At 40.1% G+C, this 26,278-nt stretch overlaps 1 protein-coding gene across 5 annotated transcripts in view; it reads left to right on the forward strand.

Moving 5' to 3' along the window:
* Positions 1-26,252, forward strand: part of dclk2a (doublecortin-like kinase 2a) — a 50,100-nt gene extending 23,848 nt beyond the window's left edge. Inside the window, exons 3-18 of one of the 5 annotated variants that reach the window (XR_009782402.1) lie at positions 5,592-5,721; positions 8,278-8,376; positions 8,728-8,778; positions 10,086-10,165; positions 12,679-12,766; positions 14,390-14,495; positions 15,286-15,343; positions 15,682-15,801; positions 15,876-16,022; positions 16,100-16,233; positions 16,456-16,533; positions 18,345-18,441; positions 19,596-19,676; positions 19,779-19,892; positions 20,444-20,579; positions 23,825-23,834. Coding sequence is in view for 4 of the 5 variants with exons in the window: in XM_061718503.1 (XP_061574487.1) it covers positions 5,592-5,721; positions 8,278-8,376; positions 8,728-8,778; positions 10,086-10,165; positions 12,679-12,766; positions 14,390-14,495; positions 15,286-15,343; positions 15,682-15,801; positions 15,876-16,022; positions 16,100-16,233; positions 16,456-16,533; positions 18,345-18,441; positions 19,596-19,676; positions 19,779-19,892; positions 23,825-24,556 (2,115 nt within the window). In the remaining variant the exon portion in view is untranslated. Of the gene's footprint in view, positions 1-5,591; positions 5,722-8,277; positions 8,377-8,727; positions 8,779-10,085; positions 10,166-12,678; positions 12,767-14,389; positions 14,496-15,285; positions 15,344-15,681; positions 15,802-15,875; positions 16,023-16,099; positions 16,234-16,455; positions 16,534-18,344; positions 18,442-19,595; positions 19,677-19,778; positions 19,893-20,443; positions 20,580-23,824 lie in introns of all 5 variants that reach the window. The other 4 variants (XM_061718503.1, XM_061718509.1, XM_061718516.1 and 1 more) reach the window with 4 other exon arrangements.
* The last annotated feature ends 26 nt before the right edge of the window (positions 26,253-26,278 follow it).

Genomic DNA, 26,278 nt, shown 5'->3' on the forward strand with positions numbered 1-26,278 from the left:
ATAAATAAATGTAATTGTTAACAATGACAGTTAATGTCAGGTGGGGGAGTAGGGGTGACCTTCAACCTAGAGTAGCAGTTGTAGCGGAGTAGTAGTAGCAGTGAGTTGATGTCAATACCAACTGAGCAACTTTGCTGTTTTCAGTTTTCAGACCCCTACAGCGACTTTTTTTTTTAATTCAAAAAAGCAAGTAAATCCAGGGACTCGGCTGCTGTTGAAGACTTTTGTAGACCGTAAGTTGAAGGCTTGTATCGTCCTCACTCTTCTCAGCCAGCAGCCCGTGCTGCTGTAAGCCCCTCCCCCATATCAAAGCTCTGCCCTCCAGCAGCAGCCGCTCTCAGCTGCAGTCACAGTAGGAGATGGTCACCTCTTAGACTGATCTTGCACAATGATTCATATATAACTCTAATTAATGTAATAATTCATAACACATTTTAAATGGTGCTGCACTAGCCTATAGTCAGGACAAAGGAGGAGGGTTGGAATTGTGACATTTAAAAGAAAAAAAAAGAAAGTTAATTTAGTGCTTTTTAACCTTTTTTTTATCTCTCCCACAACTGTATTCCTTTTTCCTATAGCATTTGTTACAATAATATACAAGTTGTAAAGTCAATAGCTACTACATTGGCTGATGTAAACTTGAAGCTGGCTCCTCGACATTTCTGAAATGTCTGCAATTTAGAAATATTTCAAATTAGACATCAAATACATAACAGCAGCTTCTACTGTTTGTAATTGCGGAATTGTTATTATTTTCTTTTTTTTTTTTCTTTTTTTGTGTTTCGCCAAAGTATTGGATCGGGACTCTGTATCAGCCGATCCTCTAAATCAAATTACTTGGACTCGGGAGCAGAAAATACGTGATTGGGACATCCCTTATCAGTAGTTTATCCCTTGTTCTCTAACTGAGTTGGCACATGTCTACTTAGGGATCAAAGGTCAAATTGTTCCAGCTCATTCAGATGCTGTGGTTTCCAAGCATGGATATTAATACCTTGAACTTCCTCCACATGTTCTCAATAGGACTGAGATCTGGAATCTTAAAGGACCTTGACTTTTGTGTCCTTCAAAATGGGGTCATTGACTAGTTGTCTGCAACATGAAGCTAGACTGAAACAGACAGATTTTTACACGATTCCCCAGAATACCAACATAGTCCTTCTCTTTCATGGTCCCAAGCAGCAGAGCAAGGTTTCTTGTGTCACAGGCAACACACAACGCCATAGCATAATGCTCCCACCACCATGTTTCACTGTGAGAACTTTGTTTTTCATGTTGGGAGCCTCTCCCTTCCTTCACCGAACAAAACAGCAACCATGTGCATTCCTAGACAAACGAACAGCCATATCAAACTCATATTTCAGAGGTTTAAGGGCAAAATCCAGTGTGCAGCTTTGTACATGGAGTGTATGGAGTTCTTCTTGGACAATGACCTTGAAGATCATTGTGATGAAGAACACCCACCAGATTCTTCGGTGAAACATAAATCCAGAAGAAGCCAGTTCAGCATCAATCATCTTTGCAGACATTTCACTATTTTTCCTTCCAAAGTTTTGGAAATCTTGCACTTCGGATCAAGTCCAGATTTGTTTGAACTCAGCTGAAAGAAATAGCAACAGCCTTTCCTTCAGGTGAGCATCCACTATCTTCTGTCCAAATGAATGGATGATTTCTTTACTTTTTTTTTTTGCAAGGGTGATATCACTTCTTAACAAGGAGAGAAATCTCTCACATTTAAGTGTTGACGTGGTGCAAACTTTACCCGTGGAGGTCTTTAAATAGGGTTCAAATTATCCCTGATTGCTCAAGTAAAAAAAATAAATTAAAGTAATCACGGGTCTGTATTTTGGGGTCTTAATTTGTTGGGGCTTCCTGCTTCAGACCTTAAAATATATATATATATATATATATATATATATATATATATAATTTTGTGTGTGTTTGTATATGTTTTTCCACTATGAAGATTGTTTATGCTCTTCAGTAGCAATACGGCTTTTGTGGACCACCAGTTCATATGCTAGTCATCCCCCCCTCTGTTTCAGCCCCCAGTCTCCCCCAGAGGATCCATCTGCGCACAATCTTCTGCCATGCTGTACACCTCCTCTTAGTGTTTAGTATGTCTTTGTGTGCACATACAGTAGATAAGCCTGCCAGTGTGTGGGCGCACATGTGCGCGGTGGGGAGCGAGATAATGAAGGGATATGCTGCTCTTTTGTCTTCTTACTTGTCCTTCTACGGCAACAGAGGGATAATCTGTTACTTCTGCGACTGTGTTTGTGTGTGGGCTTGACAGAATTCAGTCTAAAAAGAAACTCCTGCTCCGTTCTTTATGCGTGGATTGTGGGGGACGACCCCACTCAAAAAAAGAAAAGGCAGTTAGGAGGAAATGATGATCATAATTTGAGACAGCTTTTAAAAATTGGTAAGATATATTACTTTTGCTGACTCAAACTGTTTCTGCTCAAGATCCTAAATTGACTCAGCAGTCATCTGAATGTTATACTATGAACCCCTTTGGTTACCTCATAAACATTATATCAAATGCATCTGGAGTGTTGTAGCTAAAATCTGGATTCCTTAGTATTAGGATAATGCATAATAATTTTGAACTGGGTCTATGTATTTGTACAATTATTCAGATGTAAGTGAATTGGGTTGAAGTATCTCCAGGGAATCTTGTCTGTTCTTAAAGTTAAACTTGACTGTTCAGTTCTACTTATAGAAACAATAGCTTACCAAATGTTTTAAGCTTGCCTAGTTGCTTCTGAGCAATTAGCAGGTCTCTATGTATTTTGGTTCAAAAGCATGTGGAAAATAATTTGTTAAGCACAGCAAGATCATTTGCATGACACAACAAGGCAATTTAAGGTGCTTTACTTAATAAAGATATGAAAATTAAGGAGAAAAAAGGAATTGTGATTTATATCTTTGACTGGAGACAAATGCATCATTTATTTTTTCAAGATCCTGCTGAGACTTTAGTCCTTTGATCCTGGAGATGGTCTTTAGGTGATAGAAGGCCGACTTTTTAATGAGTTTAGTGTTTCTCTGAAGGTTTGAGGTCTGAGTCCATGATTAAACCCAGATTTCGGGCCTTTTCAGTGGTTTGTAGCTGTAATAACTGAAGCTGTGCGCTCACTCTTAAATGCTCTTCTTTTGGTTCAAAAAAGCAACTACTTCAGTTTTGTTTATGTTCAGCTGAAGAAAATGATGGCGGATCCACTCATTTGTTGTATGCATTTACTCAATGCTTGCATTGGCTCAATGTCACCTGGTGATATTGTAATGTAAAGTTGTGTGTCTTCTGCGTAGTTATGGTAACTTAACTTGTTTATTATTATCTGAGCTAGCGGCAGCATTTGGATGTTAAATAGGAATGGTCCTAGGATAGAACCGTGAGGAACTCCACATGTAATCTTTGACGATTCCTACCTATTGACACAAAGTAGTCTCTGTTTTTTAAGCTGGACTCAAACCAGTCAAGTACTGCCCCACAAAGTACGACACAATTCTGAAGTTGCTGTATCCTATGGTCAACATTGTCCAATGCTGTGCTGAAGTCCAATGATACAAGCACTGTGGTTCTTCGGTTCTGGATGACACTGAACACCTCGACAAGGGCAGTCTCAGTGCTGTGGTCAGCACAAAAACTGGATTAGAAGACGTCACGCAGCTTTTTCAATAAACTTACTGAAAAATGGAAAATTTGAGATGGGTCTGTAATTTTGCATTAGTAACTGCTGTCTTCAAAGTCTGGGGAAAAACACCTGACAAAAGTGATGAGTTTACTGTTTGAATCAGATCAGATGCCATGACAGGTAAAACTTTCTTGAAGAAAGCTGTATAAAATATCAAGACAACAGGAGGATGAGTTTAAGCTGATCCATAATATCATATAGGTTTTTGTAGTTGATTGGGTAAAATTGTGGGATTTTGTCTAAATTGGTTTAGGTTAGAGACATCACTGTTCCTGGGGTTGATATTGATGAACTAACAGTTTTCTGCCAAAGTCCGGTATTTTTAAACCCTTCCGGTCAAAATATCTGGTGAAAATATTCCCTCTAAGCATGAATGTGTATGCCAGGCATATATGAAACGAAACTATTTCTTTCTTTTTTTTTTTACGCGAAACGAAGCTCGTCAGGCTACTCTGACAAGGCATGCATCAGAAATAGCGGGAGCCCAGACATGTTGAAACAAGCTAATCTTGAAAACTTTTTTCTGAAACCAAACGTGTCTAAGGAGAAGGATGATGATGAGTCTGATTTTCTAGAGGAAACTCTGGTTAAAGGTTTCAGTTAAGTTGTCCTTAAAAACAGGGTTTTCCAAGACTGGGGCTACTTTGGTGGATGGAATTGGTGCTTTCAAAGAAAGGTGGTCATACAGAGTGACATCACTCATAAAGACCTTGGGAATGATAAAGACTCTTACTGATAAACAAATCCAAAGTATGCCCTTTTTTGTGCGTTGCTTGTTTCCTATTTTTAGTCAAACCCAAACTTTTTAACACATCAAACAGTTCTTGTCCTGGTGGTGGTCATCATGGAAGTTGAAGTCTCCCAGAATGATTAAAAAGCCATAATTAACACATATTACTCAACGCAGGTCATTGAAATCTTTGAAAAAGTTTGCATTGTCTTTTGGAGGCCTGTAGACACTCATAAACTTGAGACCGACCCTTTAGCTGAACAGCCAGATATTCCAGAGAGTCAAATTTTCCAAAGAAGGTTCTTTTCATGCTTCACTCCCCCTCTCTTAAGCTCTCTACTCTCATTTGAGAGAATGATCTTTACTGAATATTAGGTATTTTTTGGCTTTTTTGAAATTTATTATTAATATAAATAAAAATCTTAAAACAGAATTTAAAAGGTATAGTCTGGAGTTAAAAGCAATTTTGAGTTTTCCATACAAGACCAAATCAACGACTGACTGTCACACATTTGACATTATCTATTGACATTAATCAATACGTGCATCAAAAAAAGGGAATCATTGCCTTTGCCTTCGTAGAACATAGAACTTACTTATGACAAAAGAGGCAAGTTTTAGAGACAGAGGCCGTAAATTCTCCTCCTTTTGCATCGATTGACAGATATCAGTAATTTGCCCTACACCTGTAGGCAACTTCTACAAATTTAGCAGCTACTGGAAGGAAATGCCTGGACAAGTGGTCCTTTTTTGTACACTTTCTGAATTTTAACTACTGTTATCTATTGTTCTTTTTTGATCAAATTTGTCATGTCATGTTTTAATGTCTCTGTAAAGCACTTGGAACACCTTGTTGTTGAATTCTGCTATATAAAAACACTTCCCTTGCCTTTACACTTAGTTACCTTTATTTGTCTGTAAAATAGAAAATGTATATTTGTACTAATCTTGATTTTGTTTGCTTCAAACACATATTTCACTCAATCTCAAAACTTCACATTGTTTTTGTCTCCGAACAAACATTTACATTCCTTGACATCTCATAATATGTCAAGGGTTGTTTTTATTTCTGGGATGTACATTTAATTTGTAATGCATTGTCTTTGACTCTTAAATGAACGACCTCATGTTTTTTTTCTTCCAAACTCTTCCTCCTCTAGATTACCTGCCTCCAGGAGTTCTTTGGAGATGATGATGTGTTCATTGCGTGCGGTCCAGAGAAGTACCGCTATGCACAGGATGACTTTGTGTTGGATCACAGCGGTAAGGCTTTCACAGCCTTTATGACTGGTAGGCCTGACAAAGACTAACTAAACATCTGTGTGTGTGTGTGTTCCCCTCTCCACGGCTCTGTGGTCTTCTATTTAACCCATTATGAAGTGATGTGACAGTTTTGTGCATTTTGCTTCTTCCTTCACACATCACATCAACATATATTAAAATATAACCTCTTAAATGTTTGTCTTTTGTATGTATATTCACATTTCAAGATTCATCAGGCAGTGAAAAATGAAATATTTTAGTGGTTAAGGTTTCTGGAAAACCTTCAGATTTTAGTAATCATTTTTAGATTTTGATTTGATTTGATTCAATTCAGCTTGCAGTGAAAGCCAGGGCTCCACTGAGAAAAAAAGCTGAATTTTACAGCAATTGATAAAAAACATACAATTACATACAATTTTAAAACATACAATTACAAAGTTAAAAATATTTCATTTAAGGGCAACCATGCAATGTTCATTAGCAGTCATGCTGTGTCTTTGGCATCTAAATAGTGTCATTAAACAGTCTAACTGCAGTATGCAGGACTGAGTTTTTCAGCCTGCTGGTCTTGGCCTTGGGTTCAGCTTGTGCTGGTTCCTCAATGTCTTGGCAGTACAGCTGCCTCGTATCGGAGGTAGCAGGTTGTGAAAAGGGTGTTGCTCATCATGCATGTCCCTGACCAGCTTCACTGCAGCTTCCTCCCTCCTGGTCTGGAGTGATGGTAAGGGTTGTGAGATGTTACCAGCTTTTTCCAAGAGGCCTTATGTCTGAATGGTTTAAGAAGATGACAGCCTTCTTGACAGCTGGATGAATTTTAGTGGATGTAAATTTAAAGACCCTATACCTTTTTTGAGTCAGTATCCAGATTATGATGTTTAAGTAGAGGATGTTTTGTTTATTCACTGGTGTTTCACATTATCCACACACAAACATTCTTACTACCAAATAAAAAGAGGTTGCACTGTGTAAATGCAGTACATGTTACATGTGGCATACAGACCTTTGTGTGTTAGTGAGCAGAAACCCCACCGAGTGTCTGAGAGAACACAGATGCGATGTGACCTCTTTAATCAGTAGATCCAAGCCACCTCGGGAAAGGAAAATAGTCTGAAGCTCTGAAATGCTTCTGTCTTGATGTTTGGCCAGATTTTTCTAGCAAGAGTGTGAAATAATCTTTCAAACTCAGTGATGAGCGCTGCTGAGATTGACAGATGAAAACAGCTCATATTTACTGATGGTTGGTAGCTTTCGTCCTGCTTCCGCTCCGATGTTCCATTTATGAGAAATAGGTCTCCGAAGGAACAAAACCAGCACACTGTCCCAGACTTAAGCTCCTCCTCCTTCTTCTGCAAAATGGGTCCAGGACATGTTTCACAAATGAACTGACTTTGTGCTCCTCTTCAAGTCAGCTGTGTGCATAGATTGTTAAATTTTTCTTATTATTTAGTTGCAAGTCACACATCTGCCATCGGTGACTTTTCCTAGATCATACAGTTCAAGTTCAAGGTTTTACTGGTATTTTAACAGTAGGATTTTTTTTCCATGTCTAATATATGTTAGATATTGTACCATATTGCATCAGTTGTGAATTACCTTTAACCTTACTGATCTATAGGCTACAGCTGTGCAGATAGATCAGAGGAAACAGTTGACATGCTGCCAATGTTATATTTTAAATAAAAATATGCTGACATCTAAAGACTTACAGATTGTAAAACTAATGGTAGCAGTTAAAGGGGAAAAATGATATCATAATCAGGATACTGAATTATGATGTGAGGGGAAAAAGCAAAAGTATGGTCTGACTAAGTGGCATAATCAGAAAGGTGCAGAAGCTGGAGAAGTGTGGTATAAATCTGGCAGCCTGGCTGGCCATCTTAATTCTTTGTTATAGATGATTAGTCTGGTTACTCTGGATCCAACTTTGATTTCAGACAAGCAGTCAACCAGAGAAACAAAGCATGTGACGTAGGCAGAGTGACAGTCAAACTAGTATCAACAAATTACATCTAAAATAACGTGAAGTAGGAACAATAATGAATGACTGTTGACAAATTTGCAGTAAAAATGTCTTGATCCAAGGTGTTTGGACATAGGAGTCATTGCATAAAACCCGCCCTCGTCCTGTAGCGATTGGTGCAATACGGTCTATACCAGGGGACATGGCCGTGAATACGAGGGGTACCAGACCCATTTCACTAGAGAACTTTTGCAAAAATGAGTAAAGCTGGCCAACCTATAAACCTGGTACCAATTTCAAAAGATAAGGGATGGCACCAAGTTTGAATTACCAACATGGCATTGAATTGTCAGTGTATCTGCTCACTAAATAAAAGTTTATATGGTGCAGTTTATATATTCCCATGAAGCTCTTAATTTGAATTGACTAAACAATGTTTGAAATAATCCAGTGTTGCAGTCAGCATTTTTTAAATGAACCGATATAACCCAGGTAACCCAATGTTGCAAATAATCTCATCACAGGAGCTGGCTTTTTTTGGTTCTTTTTTAGAAAGTTTATGTAATTTGTCAATGCTGATCCTGAGTGTGTGTGTGTATTCTGTTTTTTTTTTCTTTCTCAAGAATGCAAAGTGTTAAAGTCATCGTACAGCCGTTCTACTACTCCAAACCGGACAGCTAGGAGTCCCGGACCGTCGAGGCGCAGCAAGTCCCCGGGTGCCGGTAAGAGACACAAAATTGATATGCATGAGAATGTTTTTCACAAACAAAAAATCCCATATGTCTAGCGTGAAAGGTGCAGTCACCATAATTCTGATTTACAACTAGTAATTGCACTTAAATTGGACAACTTCCTCTTAAACTCCTAACAGTAGCATAATTAACAGCAACAGTAATGAAGCATATTTTGTGCTCTTTTGAAAGATACGACAGAATGCTGGACGAATAGTGTTCAGTGACCCCTGAAAATTCAGTTTTGCTTTACATTGAAAATTGAACTAGTAAATTATTATATATTACACAGTATGAGTATATCAAATATTCATTTTTGTTTGTTTGGTCCTTTTACTTTAGCAAGGCGACCTGCTCACTACTCCACCAGTAATACTCCAGTCAAGTCTCCAGGTGAGACAAAAAAAGCCTGACTTTGTTTTCTGGATTAATAGCTAATTTGCAGCCAGCCTGCAAGCACCTACGTACTCTGTCATGCATAAATTCTTAGGCATAAGTAGTAGTCATCTTTTATAGACCCTAGATGTCTGTTTACATCTGTGAGTAGCTCCGTATTATTTCTTCTAGTGAATGTATGCAGTGTATTTCATTTGGATTGTAATTTGACAGTATTTTAAAATCTGTTTTTAACTAACAATCAGATGCAGCTTTCAGAAAAATGTTGAATTAAAAAGCCACCTATTATGATGAGGAAAAAGCATAAAAGTAACCGTAGACCTAACCACGGACATTGCAGCAGTGCTTGAATGTTGGTGTATGTGACGCTTTTGGTTGTCCACCCCAAAACAACAAACAAACAAAAAACGGTAAACTCAAGTAAGGTAGCCAACAAATCAGCTTGCTGAAGAATTTACTTACGAAACACATTAGCAAATGTACTTTACTTTATTTAACTGCTTAGTAGTAGTAGTAAAAATAATGAAACACCAACAAACAATCCAAAAATTGAGATATATATATATTTCTGCAATATAAATTAAATATAATAATATGTTTCATTATATGTTTTCATTCATGTTTCACAATTTTGAAGCAATAAAGTAAAGGACAACCATTGGGAGGCAAATATTTGTGAAGTAATTAGGCAAAAGAAAAAACTAAACCAAAAGGATTATGGGCATGGGCTGTGATCCTAGTCAGGGTGAAGAGAGTAGAGGAAATGTGATTGTGAGACTGTTAAATCAAATTTTGATGTAATTTTTAATTCAATTTAACAGCGAACTGAGTCTTTTCAAATCTTTGTACTGACTCAGAGCTCACATACAATTTTTAACTGCACATAAAAGAAATGAAAATATAAATGAAATTCCAACGCGTTGTTCATTCAGAGTACAGCTAGATTTGTTTTTTTCTATTCCCCTCTTGCACAAAGCTGTCATGGCTGACACTGCTTATTTAGGGATATTTTTGTTCTCATGCTCGGACCGGGCAGGGGTTGAGCTGTGAACTGTACACATGTGAGGTGTTCTCTGAAGGGCAGCCACTGCAGATTCCCCTGATGTAAAGCCCTGAACTGATTACATAGTTTGTATTTTGAAGGCTTAACGTGAGCTGCGTGTCACCAGAGCAGCTTTTGGGTATATATCTTGGATACATATCTGCAAAGCAGCCTATCGTCATGAGTCTGTCAAAGTCATGTGTGACTTGTGTTTGACCCTTTTTAACGTTCTCTCGCATTTCTCGTGTCCCGATGTCTTCAGTTAACGGCATTTCAGCTCCCAGGTCCACAAAGTCGTCCACTCCGTCTCCCACCAGTCCCCGACCACTCCCAAGTTTGAAGGTAAGACAGTGAATCACGGTAATCTCACACAAGAAGCAGCTGTTTTCAGACTTTTGGCTGCTCTGGGGAAACGATATCAACACTTTTTTTTTTCTCTACACAATGTATGAGTGCATTCACGCTGGCGATTCAACCTTTTATTCATTGTCAGTGAGGCAGTTGGCCAGTTCCCTGAATTTATGGATCAAATATCCTGGAATTGAGTTGAATTAACCAAGATTGTCAACCATGCAGTAGCATTTCTGGTAAATTCCTGCTCATAGGTCTGTCACTGCAAAATGTGTCACATTAGAAACCTCGCGTTTCATATCAAAGTGAGTCAAGTTGGAGCCATTTATGGTCTTGCTGTAAACGGGGTCATGATTGCATGACCTATTTAGCAGAAAATGAAATCTGTGTCTTCTCCCTGTGTAGCGCTGTGATGTGTTTATGGTGGAGTTTCAGATGCTAATCTGATTTATTGATGAATTCCTATGTAAGCTGTGAATTAGTCCGAAACATTTTTTTTTTTTTTTTTTTTAATGATCCAGCCAGCTGGCAACCCTTGTCCGCAGTTGCACCGTTTCTCTAGCAGCTCAGCCAGTCACTTATCCGTCTGCATTAGTGTGGCAGGATATTAGGTTTTTATGATTTACAGATGACTCTGAAACGCACTGGCGAAAATAAAATGAATTATGAATCATGAGAACTTTAATGAAACGCTACAGTCCTTATCCTCCGATTCCCTCGCCTTCACTTAAGGCAGAAAGATGGGATTCATTTCTCAGAAGAAAAAGCTTTTTTATGTATTGAGTCAGAAAAGTGACCTCAAACGTGTGGCACTTTCTAATTTGGTCCAGAGGACTTCCTTTTTTTTTTCTTTTTTTTGAGAGTAGATATTGTAAAGTAATGTGTTAAGGTGTCTTGATGTACAAATCCACTTCTGTACATTATTGAAAAGTCAGTTTTCTGACTTTGCCTATTATTTATTGCTGACTTTTCAAAATGTAGCTGTCTGATGCTGAAACTGCCTCTGCTGTGCTTTTCAGAAATGAATGAATCATTAATCTATAGCTATAATAGTTTTATGTGTAGTATAAATAGATACGGAAGAGACTTGCTCCAGTAGCTATAACACCTTGCACTTTTAGAGGGATGGACTTATTTTAGGTTTGCATCACTACTGGAATAAATCTGCAAGTGCCTATTTATGGATTAACCTGCAGGTAAAATTTATTTTGAATTTAAATGTATGTTGGGATTTAAAGCAATAATTGCAAATTGGAAAGAAAATTACGAATTGCTTTCAAACAAAAAAAAAAATGCATCTGAAAATTGTGCCCTCCTCTATTCTGATGTTTCTCTATAAAATCCAGTGTAATCAGAAACCCCCTGACTAGGAAACAGAGTTCACGTGTACGTATGTGATATCTTCAGTATAAATGCAGCTGCTCTGTGAGGGCCTCAGAGTTAGAGAAATGTTAGAGAACATTGGTGAAAAAACACCAGACAGGTCAGGGATAAAGTTATGGAGAAGTTTGGTGAATTAAAAAGAAAGGAAAAAAAGTCAGATAAGACCCAAGTTGAACTTTGCAACTTAATGTGTGGCGGAAAACCACTACTGTACATCACCGTACACACACCGTGGTGGAAGCAAAATGCTGAGGGGATGCTTTTCTTCAGCAGGGACAGGGGAGTTGGTTAGTGTTGATGGGACAATGGTGGATGTTCACCTTCCAGCAGGACAATGACCTTAAACATACAGCCAGAGCTAATGGAGCGGTTACATCAAAGCACATATGTGTGTTAGAATCACCCAGTCAATGTTGAGACCTAAATCTCATTGAGAATCTGTGGCAAGACTTGAAAACAGCTGCTCCATCCAGTCCCACTGAGCTTGAGGTATTTTTCAAAGAGGATGAGCAAAAGGTTAATTCTATAGATGAGCGGAGCTGCTACACATACCCCAAAGACTTGCAGCGAAAATTGAATCTACACAGTATTGACTCTGGGGGATGGATGTTTATTTAATTTGACCTAAAGTGAGGCTACAAAAAAATGAATCCACCATCAGTGTTGCCAAACATTAGCCTGGTCAGCCATAACCATTCACTTGGTGAAAGTTCTCTTGTGAATTGCATCTGGTACCGCTGCCATTCACGGTAACTTCCACTGGTGCAGAGCACACTGAACTGAAGTGCAACAGGACCGGGGCAGGCACAATCAAAGAGCAGCTATTCAAAGAGACTAAGAAGGCTGCCGTCAAACGCTTTGTTGCTCTGATTAGTTGTACGCCTACCGGACGGCGTCCAGAAGCAGTTCCTTGCATTCCCGTTGCTACTGCCCTCTTGAAATCAAAGTGGAATCCACATGAATGAGACTAATTCTTCTTAACAAAGAGGTAGATAATTAGTATGACTGGGTAGGCTGGTTGTACATCTGCAGCATAATTTGTGGTTGCTACGGTTACCATGGTTGTTTTTTGATGAGGCCAAGCATTTATGTGTATTTTTGCTTGTTTTTGCATCCTGCAGATCCCTTCATCACATCACCTCTCCTCCCCAAACATAAACGGCTCGCTAGATAATCACCAGAAGCAAACCAATCAACTCAGTCCGGAGGGTAAGTACTGCTGTCATATTCTCTGTCCAACACCTAGGGCCTGATTTACTAAAGGTTTGCATGCGTAAAAACCTGTGCAAACTTGACAGCACCCGCAAACCAAAGTGCCAGCTGATCTACTAACAGCGTGCAAAGACGACTGCGTCTCTGAAATGCGCAAAATTGCACACGCAATTCAGTTAGTACTTTTGTCCTGATGAATAATCAATATGGGGCGTAACCGCCAGAAATCCTAAATACTGGGAGGGGAAAATGCAAATAAGTTAATTTACCACACGCAATGAGATTTACCAAGCCTGAAAGTAGTGAAAGTAGTAGCTGTTATTGTGGCAAGGAGGCGACATCCAAAATCAAAGAATACGCAGAGAGAAAGTCTTTATTCTGCTGCATGCTATTTTAAAAATGGTTGCACAAGTTTTATTAAAGGCCACTTTTTCTTTAGTTCTTCGCCTTCTTGCCACCTTCTTTTAATGTGCCCCCCTCCACTCGCCCACAAGCAGGCCAAGCCTTTGTGCCAAAACTTTGTATTTTATTGATTATTTATCTTATTGAACGTGAAATCATCCTTCGTAAATTACATTTAATTGAAACCCGTGCTTATTAATCATAAAACACAGGTTAAACATCATGACCAAATCCGCTCCGACCCGCTGTGTCTGTGATCAGTGCACAGACTGCAGCTTCGCCTGAATTATGGTTCCGCGTTAAACCGACGGCGTAGCCGACGGCGTAGGGTCGCGGTGCGGTGTGCGTCGCCGCGTAGCCTACGCCGTCGGTTCTGCGTTAGTGTAACGCGGAACCATAAATCAGCCTTTAGTGTGCGCTCTGTGCGCTGTTCTGAACACTTCTCTTCTCTTCTTTCGGCCATATGATGGTACCGTCTGTCACACATTTACTGTCAGTGTTTGCTATATAATATATAATATTTGCAATATACTGTGGACATCTGAATAAAAGCTTAACTCATAAATAGATTGAATCAAAGCGCTCTCCAGCTCTGTGTCTGATTGTCTTTTTCTCCTCAGATCATGCCGAGCACCGCCGGGTCACGCAAACCCGACCAATTCAATATTAAAATCAAATTCCGTCCTGTGGCCCGTTTTTCTATTTCGTATTTTTGATCTGTGCCTAAAATTGAAATATGAAAAACCAGACGTTTTTCCGTTTTTTGTGTTACCAACTGCATTTATTCTATCGCAGGTTTTCTCCGATATTGCGTTTCTTTTGGTAATGTTTAAATTTCTTTGCTGTAGTTCATGAATGTGTTTATTTGCCTCTTCCACTAATATCTCTAACTCCAACTCGTCAAATTTCATTTGTGACTTGTGACTTGTGACTGTGCATTCCATCCAGACTCTCCATGGCGCAGCGTTTGCGCTCGCAAACCTTAAGACACGCAACACCTCATTTAAATACTGCTGTTTGCACCTGTTATCAATTGCGCACGCAATCTTAGTTGATCACCCGCAAACCACGCAACAACAGCACGCGCAAACTTTTTCAGTGCACACGCAATTTAGTACTCTTTATTTAGGATCTTAGTAAATCGGGCCCCTAGTCTACAAACTGGTTCTAAAACCTGCCCAGACCTTTTCTGTCATAACCTCCGTCTCTCCTCTGCAGTTAACGGGAACCAGTGCTTACCGACCTCAAACCTCTTAGAAAAATACAAGATTGGAAAAGTCATTGGAGATGGCAACTTCGCTGTGGTTAAGGAGTGCGTGGAAAGGTAACGCACTGACACTGGAAAGGAGAAAAGTACAGCTGGTAGTCAGCGCAGCTAACCTGCAGGAGTTACTCTTCCAACACAAATTAATTAAATATAATATATAATGATTAAATATCTTGAACAAGTGGTTACTACCTACGTCCTGCTGACGGACACAGGGACGTGCAATGATATCTTTTCATTAGTTTTTCAAGATGAAGATGATTCAGTGTGCTCTCATTATCCAGGAAAGGACTTGGATCCCTTGTGTGAAGTTTCTTGAAAAAATAGTTATTATATCTGTTTATGACCAAAATCTTTGTATGATTTCAGGACTATTTTAGGACATTGATTTTCCATGTCACTGACTCAGATGTTCTTGAGAAAGATGATGCCAATAAACTCAGATTAACTGGACATTTTAAAACTCACATAGAAGTTGTCCAGTATGATTATTATACGATATGCTCAAGTAGGAGTGGTTTTATTATCACATTCAGTTCTCAGTCGATATACAGTGTATATATAAATGCCAAAGTGGGTGCGTCCTCATGTTTACGGATTTAGATGAAGAGATTCAAACATCTTTTCAGCTTACTGAGGAGTCAGATGTTCTGACCCTTGTCACATCATGCTGCAGTGATAGAAACATCTTTTTTAATACTGTGGTTGGAACAGCAGGGGCCCTGCCCATGTCTGCATCTGCACCTGCACCCAGGCTCTCTTGTGAGCAGTAGATTTAAATTACAAACAATATTGCTGTTTCATGGTTGTTTTCATTGTTATTTCTAATTGTGCTGTGTCTCTTCAGGTCCACTGGGAAAGAGTTTGCTCTCAAGATCATTAACAAGGCCAAATGCAGTGGAAAGGTTGTTTTTTTTTTCTCTCAGTCTACCAATTCTCTCTCTTGTATTTCTCAGTGTCACACACACACACACACACTTAAACACATAAAAAAACATAATCCATAGAAATATGATGATGTCAATCTTTACATTATAAACAGCACAGTGTCATCTGCATATTTCTGCAAATTTCTCCCCTGACTCAAATTCTGTTCAGTTTTCCATTCAGACAGTGATGCACACTGACTCACACTCACAGCGCCTGCTCAGATCCAACAAAGATCAACACTGGAGTATGTTTAATAGCACGATGGTGCTGGTGTGTACAATAGCTCACTTGGACCTTTTTTGTGTCTGTAAAGGAGCACCTCATTGAGAATGAAGTGGCTGTGCTGCGGAGGGTGAAACACCCGAACATCATCATGCTGATCGAGGAGCTGGACACTCCCTCTGACCTGTGTCTCGTTATGGAGCTTGTCAAGGTATTCTGGAGCAGTCTAACATCACTTCTCGCTCCTCGATGCGCTGTGTAACCGCTGTGTTACTGGTTACACAGGGGGGAGATTTGTTTGATGCCATCACGTCCTCGGCCAAATACACGGAGAGAGACGCCAGCATCATGGTGTACAACCTCGCCGGAGCTCTGAAGTACCTGCACAGCATTAACATCGTCCACAGAGATGTAAAACCCGAGAATCTGCTGGTATGTACAAATATGTGCAAATACACACAAAACAATCCACCTACTCCTATGTGCTCCAACTGAGAATCCCATTTTAGGTGTTCGAGGATCAAGGTGGGACCAAGTCCCTGAAGCTCGGAGACTTTGGTCTGGCCACAGTTGTGGAGGGACCGTTGTTCACAATCTGTGGTACTCCAACTTATGTCGCTCCAGAAATCATTGCTGAGGCGGGGTAAGCTGGGTATTTAAATAACATGTGGATTCAAGGGGAAAATTGCTCTTGATAAAGCAACATGCATGTTTTTTATATGTGTAATTTGGTTTAATTGAAAAGTGCATCATAGAGTACAGTAGAACACATTCTTTTTCATTTATTTTTAGTAAATGAAAATGGTTTGCTGCAACTATTGTGCATCTTTGTCCGTCTTCATTGTTCTACTCCACTCTGTCACAGCTATGGTCTGAAAGTGGACGTCTGGGCTGCAGGTGTGATCACCTACATCCTTCTGTGTGGCTTCCCTCCCTTTAGAAGGTATATACTTATACTTTCCCCACCAAAAAAGTGATCTTGTTGCTATGATTTGTTCTTTCCGACAGAATTTCATGAAAACTTAAACATGGTTGGAGCCTAACATGTTGTTTCAGTTCTACATGTATTTGAAGGAATATTCTTTTTATTTTACAAAGTTTGGACTCCTCTCCCGGTTGCCTCTTGCGATGACTTTTTCTTGCTTTATGGTACTGTGTCAATCAACTACTTTGTAAAATAAAAGTGGACCTCATGGTAAAGAAAGTGGTGACAGAAGAGAAAGTGACCAAGCAAAAGGCGCAAAACTACACCCGCTGAGCTAAAAACTCATAAAAGTTCTTTTTTTGGGGGCACGATGGCGCAGCAGGTAGTGCAGCCGTCTCACAGCTAGAAGGTCCTGGGTTCGATTCCCGCCGGGGACGCTGTGGGCGCTGAAGTGCGTGTTAGTTCCCCCATGACTTCAGTGCCCACACCCTGGGTGGGGTTGGCGAAAGGGCCTTTCTGTGTGGAGTTTGTATGTTCTCCCCGTGTTCCCTTGGGTAGCTAATGTGAGCTACCCTCACAAAAACATGCACACAGTCCTGGGTTATACATGCCCCCTCTGGCCAACCGGGGCGCCAGATGGGGTGGGGAGGATCTGGCCGGAATAACGTGATCCTTCCACGCGCTACGTCCGGTCAGAGAATCCTCACCCTGTCTGGTGAAAAGAAGCGGTCCGTCACTCCTCAGGATAAGAAGGAGACCTGAGCTCAGTGTAGGGCTCTCCCTGGGTTGGCAGAGGAGAGCAATGCCCAGGACTGTTACTTAGGTATGAGCACTGGGTGATGAAATGGGTAAAAAATCGGGGATAAAAAAAATATTTAAAAAAAAAAATAAATAAATAAAAGTTCTTTTGTGCTGCGTTAAAGTGATCCAACGTCTTTGTGTGAACATTTTGTTTCAAATCTGCTGAGAGTGGTGTTTAATCTTAGTTGTATGTCACAATCTTGACAATAACGACAAAAATAAAATGTAAAAGTTACCCCCATGACATCAGCAAGTTTGGAGTTTCTATGAATGCTCAAAGCTTTGGCTGGATGAGGATCAAAGAGACAATTAAAATGCACTGAATTACAATACAATCATACTGAATTGGACTGTATTGAATTAAACTTGTTTTCCCTCCTCAAGATTAGTTTTTCCGCGGATTAACACTGAACAGAGTGAATGGAATTGAAGTATAAATGGAGGGACCTACAAACATGGTGTGACCTTCAATAATAACCTAATATTATGGCTTGCACTAAAGTCAAATTCGGAAAGCTAAACAGCTTTTCAGGTTTTTCGCCAAAGTCACTAATATGTGGTATCTGGGACTTTTTCATCTTTTTTGAAGTCATTTCAGACCATCGGCTGACTCCACATGCTTGCATAACTCTTGCCAGCATCACTCTTTATAATCCTGTTGATGTTTCACATTGGTGGTACTGGGAACATTCAGTTCTGTTCACTTTCACTTTATTTTCCAATTAAAAACAGTCATCTCAATGCACTTCAAAGCGACAGCACATAGGGTTTACAAAGTTTAAAACGCCAGTGCATAAAAACAGCCAAGTAACCGTACAGACGGCCCCGCAAGCATTAAAGCTTATTGAATAATGTTGGATTACTCGTTCTACATTTCTATCATGGTCTGTTTTGATTCCTTGAGGTAATGCATGATCAAATGATTAATTTGGAACCCTGAGGGAGTCTGATACAGATTTGGACTTCAGCTGTGAAACAGCGTGACATGTTTGCTAATTAATGAAATTCTGTAATGTTTGTTAACCCAGTGAGAATAACCGGCAGGAAGAGCTGTTTGATCAGATCCTCCTCGGACGACTGGACTTTCCCGGTCCTTACTGGGACAACATCACCGATTCAGCCAAGGTTTGACCTCAGCACACTCACACGACACACGCATCAATCTGTATCGCTTTTGGAACCACCTATTGATCCTTTTCATTCCCACTGACCACCCATCTCTCGGTACGTGGTCTGCTCCTAATATTTACAACAAGTTGATTGAGCGCTGTGGCTGGGGAAAATCCAAAAGCCGGTCTCCGAGTGTCATTATCTGAACACACAAGTTTCACACTCCTTTAATGACCCTCATGTGTTGAGGTGACAGCATGTGCTCAGCGTGCCAGACCAAACTACTAATTAAACTCACCGCGGGTACTGTAGTCTTGTCATTTTAAACACGTGCTAAGTTCTCAGCACCCCAGAACTCAACGCCACAGGACCACAGGAGGAAACTGTGCACTTGTGAAGCTCCTCTGCTCTAAATCTGAGCCAGTGATCCGTTTTGAGATCATGCAGATGACTTTGTGAGGATATTCTGTGCAAACATTTCTAGCCATCCTTAGACAAGCATTTACACATTTGGTCAAGTTGAGAAGAGAGGATAAGCCGGGCCATGTGGAAACAATAATAAAAGTCTTTGAATATTTATAGATTTGAATGTAGCAACAAATTTCATACATCTGAACATCTAGATCAGGGGTCGGCAACCCAAAATGTTGAAAGAGCCGTATTGGACCAAAAACACAAAAAATAAATATGTCTGGAGCCGCAAAAAATGAAAAGTCTCGTATAAGCCTTAGAATGAAGACAACACAGGCTGCATGTATCTAAATTAGTTAGAACTTGGGGGAGATTTTTTTTTTCATTATGTGCTTCGAGAAAAAAGTTGAAATGTCGAGAAAAAAGTTGAAATGTCGAGAAAAAAGTCAAAATGTTGAGAAAAAAGTAAAAATTTCGAGAAAAAAGTCGAAATGTCGAGATTAAAAAGGAAAGGAAAAAGGAAGAAAAAAAGAGAGAAAAAAGGAAAAAAAAGAAGAAAAAAGAGAAAAAAAGAAGAAAAAAAAGAAGAGAAAAAAGAGGAAAAAAAGAAAAAAATAAGAAAAAAAAGGAAAAAAAAGGTCAAACATTTTTGTAAAAGCTCCAGGGAGCCACTAGGGCCGCGGGTTGCCGACCCCTGATCTAGATGATCTGTTTTTTAAATTGGAACCTGAACTAAAGTAAGGATGTTTTTGTTGCAGGAGCTGATCGGAAAGATGCTACAGGTCAACGTTGACGGTCGATACACGGCGCAGGACATCCTGTCGCACCCATGGGTCACGGTACTGTAAAACAGCACGTTTTCACTTGTGATGAAATGAAATAGGATGCGACTCTCTGTGATTTAACGTGATGTCCTGCGTGGAAATCGCATGTCCATCCAGGAGGATTCAGGTCTGGAGAACAACATGAAGATGGAGGTGACGGGTGAGCTGAAGACGCACTTCAACACCGCTCCGAAGCACAGCAGCACCACGGCCGGCGTGTCGGTCATCGTGGTAAGAGCCCGAGAGCATCAACAGTCCAACATGTGACCGGTTTAAGATGAATATATATTCATTTGGCTCTTTTTAGATTGAATTTGACCTTATTTTGATGCGGGTTTAAGCAGAATTGGTTGGGGAATGGTTGACCTAGTTTACTGTCATTTCAATCTTAGACCCCATGAATGATGTAAAAAAAAAAACTACTTTTTGTACTTGTAATTATTCAGGAAAGCATTAATGTCAAGTTATAAAAACTTACTTCTGATGAAAGTTTGTTAGATTGGATATTAGAGATTAAAAACCAAACTTGGTGACTGGACAGTGAAGAAGTCGTCCCTGTTGTTGTCACATCCTTCCTTCCTGTCTGTTTTCAACATTTCTCATCATGCAGTACGTCTTCCTCATCTCATCGGGGTCAGCCCTCCCCTTAAGTTCATTCACGCTCTTCAAGCTCTCTGATGTTGAAGCAGGAAAGGGGGGCACGCCGGAGAAGCTTCTTTTCTTATTCAAATTTGCTTTGGTCTTCCTCTTCATGTCATTTTGTTGTGGATCTCATTTGACAGTTTGAGGTGTAAGTGCGGGCCATGGCCTCGTCTCCTACTCCTCCTCCTCCTCTCCATCCTCTTCTTCTTCCCTCATCCTCACCCCTTCCTCACACCTGACCCAGGACCACAGGGGACGCCTGGAGCTGAGAGCCTGGTACACACTCCCCTCCCCCTTCTTCGCTTCCCATCTCCCGTCTTCCCCCGCAGCCAACGCCCTTCCCCTCGCCCTCTTCCCACCCTCCCTCTGCCTTCCTTCCTGTCACATTCTTGGGCCTCCTGTTCCTGTTCCCTGCTGTAACTTCTCTCACTAACCAGCTGCAGTGGACTTCACTGACAAAACTTGCATCCGGGCTAATTGTGTGCATCTCTTGCTCCTTCCTTTACGTTTCACTTCACTTGTTTTGACCACAAACTTTAGAGGTGTGAGAGAAATGGGTCGCATCTGTTCAATCTGAAGGTTTTTAAAAGCATGTTTGCGCCGCTGATGCAGGAATAGCATGATTTGCGTCCTTCTCTGTTTTTTTCTTTATAGTTATTTTTGAAACAACCTGAAGTGAACTTTTTTCAGCAATATAGTTGTGGACCTGTAACAGTATTTTGCTGATCTTCTGGCACCATCTTGAGGAGAAGCTTGAGAACAGCATCGGCCCCGGCTTGTTTACGTCCTCAGAGACGCTTCACTGCTTTCAATGTTTCATTTCCGGCACGTTTGACACGTTAAATAGGATGAGGCCTGTTATTCTGTGTTTTCTTTGCTGGCATACCCAGAAAAGGGGCCACGTTTCACCATTTCTGTAACAGACAGCCCGACAGTGTGTGGCAGGTGGCATGATTCAAAGTTTTAAGGAAAAAGAAACAACAATTTAAAACTTAAACAATTTTTTTATGTTTTCATTTAGAAAATGTGGTCTGATATTTTGCCACATTTGTAGACAAACATAATCTGAGAATAGACACAAAAAACTAATTCGACGTTTCCACTGAACGCGTGTTATGATTCAAAGACTCACAGATGCTGTTGAGCAAACGTGAGCAAACAATGAAATGAAGGCTTTGGTTGCAGAGATGCTTCTCACTTTAATAAAGATATTGAAAGTATCTGACAGATTTGCACCAAGCTAAAATCCTAAACACTTTCAAAGTTCCTTAAAGCAACAGTTTGGAAATGCTGAAAGATAGAAAGTCCTGCAAAACTCTCCTGGTTGTTCATGGGTCAAAGACATAAGGCCTTTGAGTAGCACATTTTTAAAATACTTAAAATAAAGATATTTTTGGCCATTTTCCAAACATTTGAAATGTAGTGTACACATACATGTATGTGAAAACTTCAAACAAAGGTATTTTAGTGTTTTTAAACCTTTAAACCGTCATTTGAGGCGACCATTTATCTCAAAATTAATAGATTTCCATAACAAAATTTATATTTTAATAAGTATCAGTAATTAAATTAACTGTTCAAGAAAGATAGACACATTTTTCCTTTCATTTTTTGAAAACCATTTTTAAATACATTCTATCCATAATGGCACCCTCTTACTTACTCTAAAATTCCTAAAACTGATTTAAAATGTGTACAAGGTGTATCCACTTATGCATGCTATACCAATAATTTATATTTGAACCAAAACTGATAGACATTCAATTTTGAATTTGATACAGAATTGCCATTTGTTGGTTACCCCACATGACAGGTGGTCACCCCACATGATGCTTTCAAGTTTAATCAAATATAACAGGCTAACAGTTAGCGATATGATCTAAGCTAGCTACTTCTCACCACATATCACTAACAAATTTACCTTCAAAATATAGATTTGCAAATAAAACTAATTATTTACAGTTTTAGGGTGGTCACCCCACATGATATCAAAATGTGACGTATACACTGCAGCAGTTAGAAAGAGGATTTATTTGTAAAGGAGAGAGAGACTACTGACCTGCAGGTTGTCTCTCTGGGACCCTCATAGAGTAACTGGCTGATGCAACATCCTCTTTGAGATGATTGTCAATATAAAAGTCCCTCAATTGTATTTTTTTCATGGTCACCCCAGATGATAATTCAGACAATGAACATATTCGGACAAGATTAGTTTGTGTATTATGATTGAAATGTGTGTACAAATGTTCCATAACTTTGTCAATAAATCTAAAACAAGTTTGAAAGTATGCCCAATAGAGCAAGCATTATTTTTACATTTTTTTAATGTGATTTAAAACCAGTTGTCCAAACAGAAGTCAAGGCCGGACGGTCACCCCACATGATGTTTTCACACTTCAGATGGCAGAAAATGACCAATAACCAACATGTTTAAATAAAATAAGAGTGGGCACATGTAGAAGGAACGTATTAGACATACATGTTATATTTTTTATTCATTTTTATGTTTATTATTAGGTAAAAAGTTCCATCGGACAGAAAAAGTAAGCGTCACGTCTTTGACCCTCATATGAACCCACAATAAGACAAACTGTCCTGTGTTTGTCTGTAGTTACAACCATCCATCTACATCAGGCTCTTGCAAAAAAAACTGTTTTGTGAATTTTCAAAGAAAATACAGAAAAGTGCCAAACTAATTTCAACAACTAATCAATATGGCTGACGTGTTTCTGCTTGAAATAATCCTGTCTAGTGTGTAGTATTTCCAGAATATATGTACTTTTAAGTTTGTTCCAACTGAGTGCCACAAATACAAAGTACGCATTATTAGATTTGGGATCAAATATCCCACAGTGGCTCTGAGCTGGAACAACATCTATCCGCTGGGCGTCTTGCTTGTTGTGCTGACTTTGTTTTGTGAAGCTGTGAGTAAGACTAGTCTCTGTCCCTTTTTTTTTGTTTGTTTGTTTGTTTCCCTCTCCCTGCACTTCGTCCCTCTGAATTAGCTCCAAGGCACTGGTATGTACTAACACTAAAACGGTGTGCTCGTGTGTTCTGCTGCTGGGATTCAGCAAGAGGGCAAATGAAAAACGTCAAACATTTACTCATTTTTAGCTTTTGGTCATTTAATTTTAGTTTTTACAAAGGAAAAACAAACAAAAAAAACTGTTACTAAAGCTGTTGAATGGAATAAGTAAATGTTCTCTTTTTTCTCATCTGCCCTTTTTGTGCACATTGGGTTGCACTTGATTTTCTTTTTTATTTGTTCTTACGCTCGTGCAAAAGAGTTTTTGTATTTCCATTTGTTTGTTTCATCCTGTGAATCGAGCACATTTCTAAAACCTGGGTCAGTGTTGGATGTGAGAAGGTGTGGAAAGAAGTTGCTCACTAAGAGAAATCCCTCACAGGGAAGCGTGCGTTGATTATTTACGGTTTCCTGAAGTCAGTCTAGACTGATTTAAATGATCTGATTGGTTTTTCTGAGATCAGCTCATTGTTTGTCTGTCTGTTTTTCTTCCCAGAACACAGCTCTAGATAAGGAGACCCTCCACCTCCCCACCCGCTGTTGTAACGAACAACAAACGGTGGCGTGTCCAGCAGGCGGCCGGAGCCCGTCTGCCCCCCCAGACCAACAGACCCCTGCGACCAAACAGGCGTTACCTGTACGTGCCAAAGTACCAGAACCTCCCGAGCAACATCCTCCCCCCGAGACTGCTCCTCCTGAGGCGTCCAGCAGCGCAGAGGCTGCCCGGCTCGATGCTGCTTCCACTCCTGAACCTTCCAGCTTTCAAATAAACAACAGCCAACCTTTAGCTGCCGAGCCCGACCCGCAACCCTCCACTCCCCAAAGTCCGCTGCAGCCGTCCTCTTCACCCTCTGCTGACAATATTCACGTGTCCTCCACTGCAAAAGTGGAGACTACCCTACCGGCACTTTTCCCAGCTCTGAAGAGAAGCAGCTCTTTAGAGGCGACGTCTCTGTCTGCTCTGCCCCTGCTTTTCTCCTGCCCTTCTCCATCGTCTCCCGCCCAACCGTTCCCAGACCCCTCGTCTCCCACCGAGCAGGTGTCTCCCTCTCCGGTGTCCCCCGTCCAGCCCGCATTGTTCTTCCCGCTCTCTTCCCCGACCGTACGAGAGCCCCCTTCCCCGTCTTCCATCCACCCGACTCTGTTTCCCTCTCCTCCTTCCACACCTCCTCCCAGCTCTCCTTCTCCTAGTCCTCTACTGGCTGAGAAACTTCTCGAGCAAATCTAAATTCCCCCGTTTCACTCCCACAAACCTGCATGGGATAAGGAGTCTGAACCCCCCACGATTAAGCGTTTCTTAGTAGCTGTGAACTGAACCAGTGACTGCTGTATCCACAGGTTTCCCGCTCATTTTCACCCAAATCTCTTTGAAACTGAGAAGAACAAGAGTCTAATTGTAAATATTTGTATTTATTTGCAAAGGAAAGGGAACAAAGTTAATGTCACTCACTTGAGTGGTTTTTCCTTTGAAGTCGTATTACTGTACCACATTAATGTGAATTATTTTGACTGCGTGCTATCATCATCATCATCAGTGCAAACACACCCCACTATGAGCTGCTGTCGCTTTAGAAAAGGAAGTACTGTATACCTCTTATACGAGTATTTCTGAACAGGTAGAGTAGTCATCCTGATGCTAAGATTAACAGTACAGTTTAATTTACAGTGGGAGGACAAAATATATGATGTCTACCGGAATACCAAGTAGTTAATAAAGAAATAAGTGCTTTCAAACAGCTTCACCTCTAATGTTTTGTGATTCCCTCAATACACGCAGAAGACGTGCCATTTAATCAGACCTGTTCAAGGTATTCATGATCAGTTTGAGCCTTTCATGCGCAGTCGTCACTCCAGTGGACGTTGAATCAAAAGCAGTTTTCTAGCAGGGGGGTTTAGTTGCAAATGAGTTACTTCAGGGAGTCAGCCCGGCTTTTAAATGCATTGCAAAAAGATTTTAATGACAATTACAGTATTTCCAACCGTGATAGACATGCTTAACTCTTTGGCTTAACCTCCCCCCTTTTGGTGCTGTAGATTTTGTTCACCCACTGACTCTATGGAGCCAAATCAAGGCCAAAAGTTTTGCTAATTTGAAAATAAAATTTGAACCTGAAAATTCTTTTTTACAGTTTAAATTCTTTTTTTTCAGTATCAAATCTTTTTTTCAGTTTCAGATCTTTTTTTTTCAGTTTCACTTCTGTTTTTTTCAGTTTCAAATCTTTTTTTTTCAGTTTCAGACTTTTGGCCCCAATCTGGCGTGGGGGGCGTGACATCAACTTTTGGCCTTGATTTGGCTCCATATGACTCGTGCTGAATTTTTCCACCCCATTCATGTGTAGTGTTATGAGCCGTAGCTGTCCACTTTAAACTTGGAGGTTTGCATTCGGAGTGTATGAGCGGTCTACCAAGTAACACCTGTTGTACATAAGAACATAAATCCAAGATATCAAGCTGCAGGTATGTTTTTGACTAAAGCACAGGAAGTACACTTCCACACTTGTAGAATTTCTAGCAAACCTGAACCGGAACCTGCATGACACTTGTTGATGGTTTTTCTGAGCTGTAAGACTGGCAAGAGTCGGCGTTGTCATGGTGATATGTTTGTACTAGATCACTGAGGCCTTTATATAATCCAGCTTGGCTGAAAGGATGTCCCACATTCTGCTTCCGGCATATTATTGATTCATCAGTAAATTGTTTTAATCTCCAAAACATTTGTCTGAATACAAAGTCAAGCAGGTACAGTTTATTTCCTTTATGTTTGTAAAGTTTGTATGAAAAGGCAGACAAGAGCATTGCTGAATAGATTATGTGAAACTACGTAAAACAGTTTTCTATAGGCATAGGGCGACTGCTTTTAATGTCTTAGTATTTTGGAACAGGTAAGAAAAACACCCCTGAATGCAATAAAAACTTCAACTCTACGTTTGTCTGTGGCTACTGTGTGTAC

Source organism: Cololabis saira, chromosome 1, assembly GCF_033807715.1.
Source record: "Cololabis saira isolate AMF1-May2022 chromosome 1, fColSai1.1, whole genome shotgun sequence".
NCBI lineage: Eukaryota > Metazoa > Chordata > Actinopteri > Beloniformes > Belonidae > Cololabis > Cololabis saira.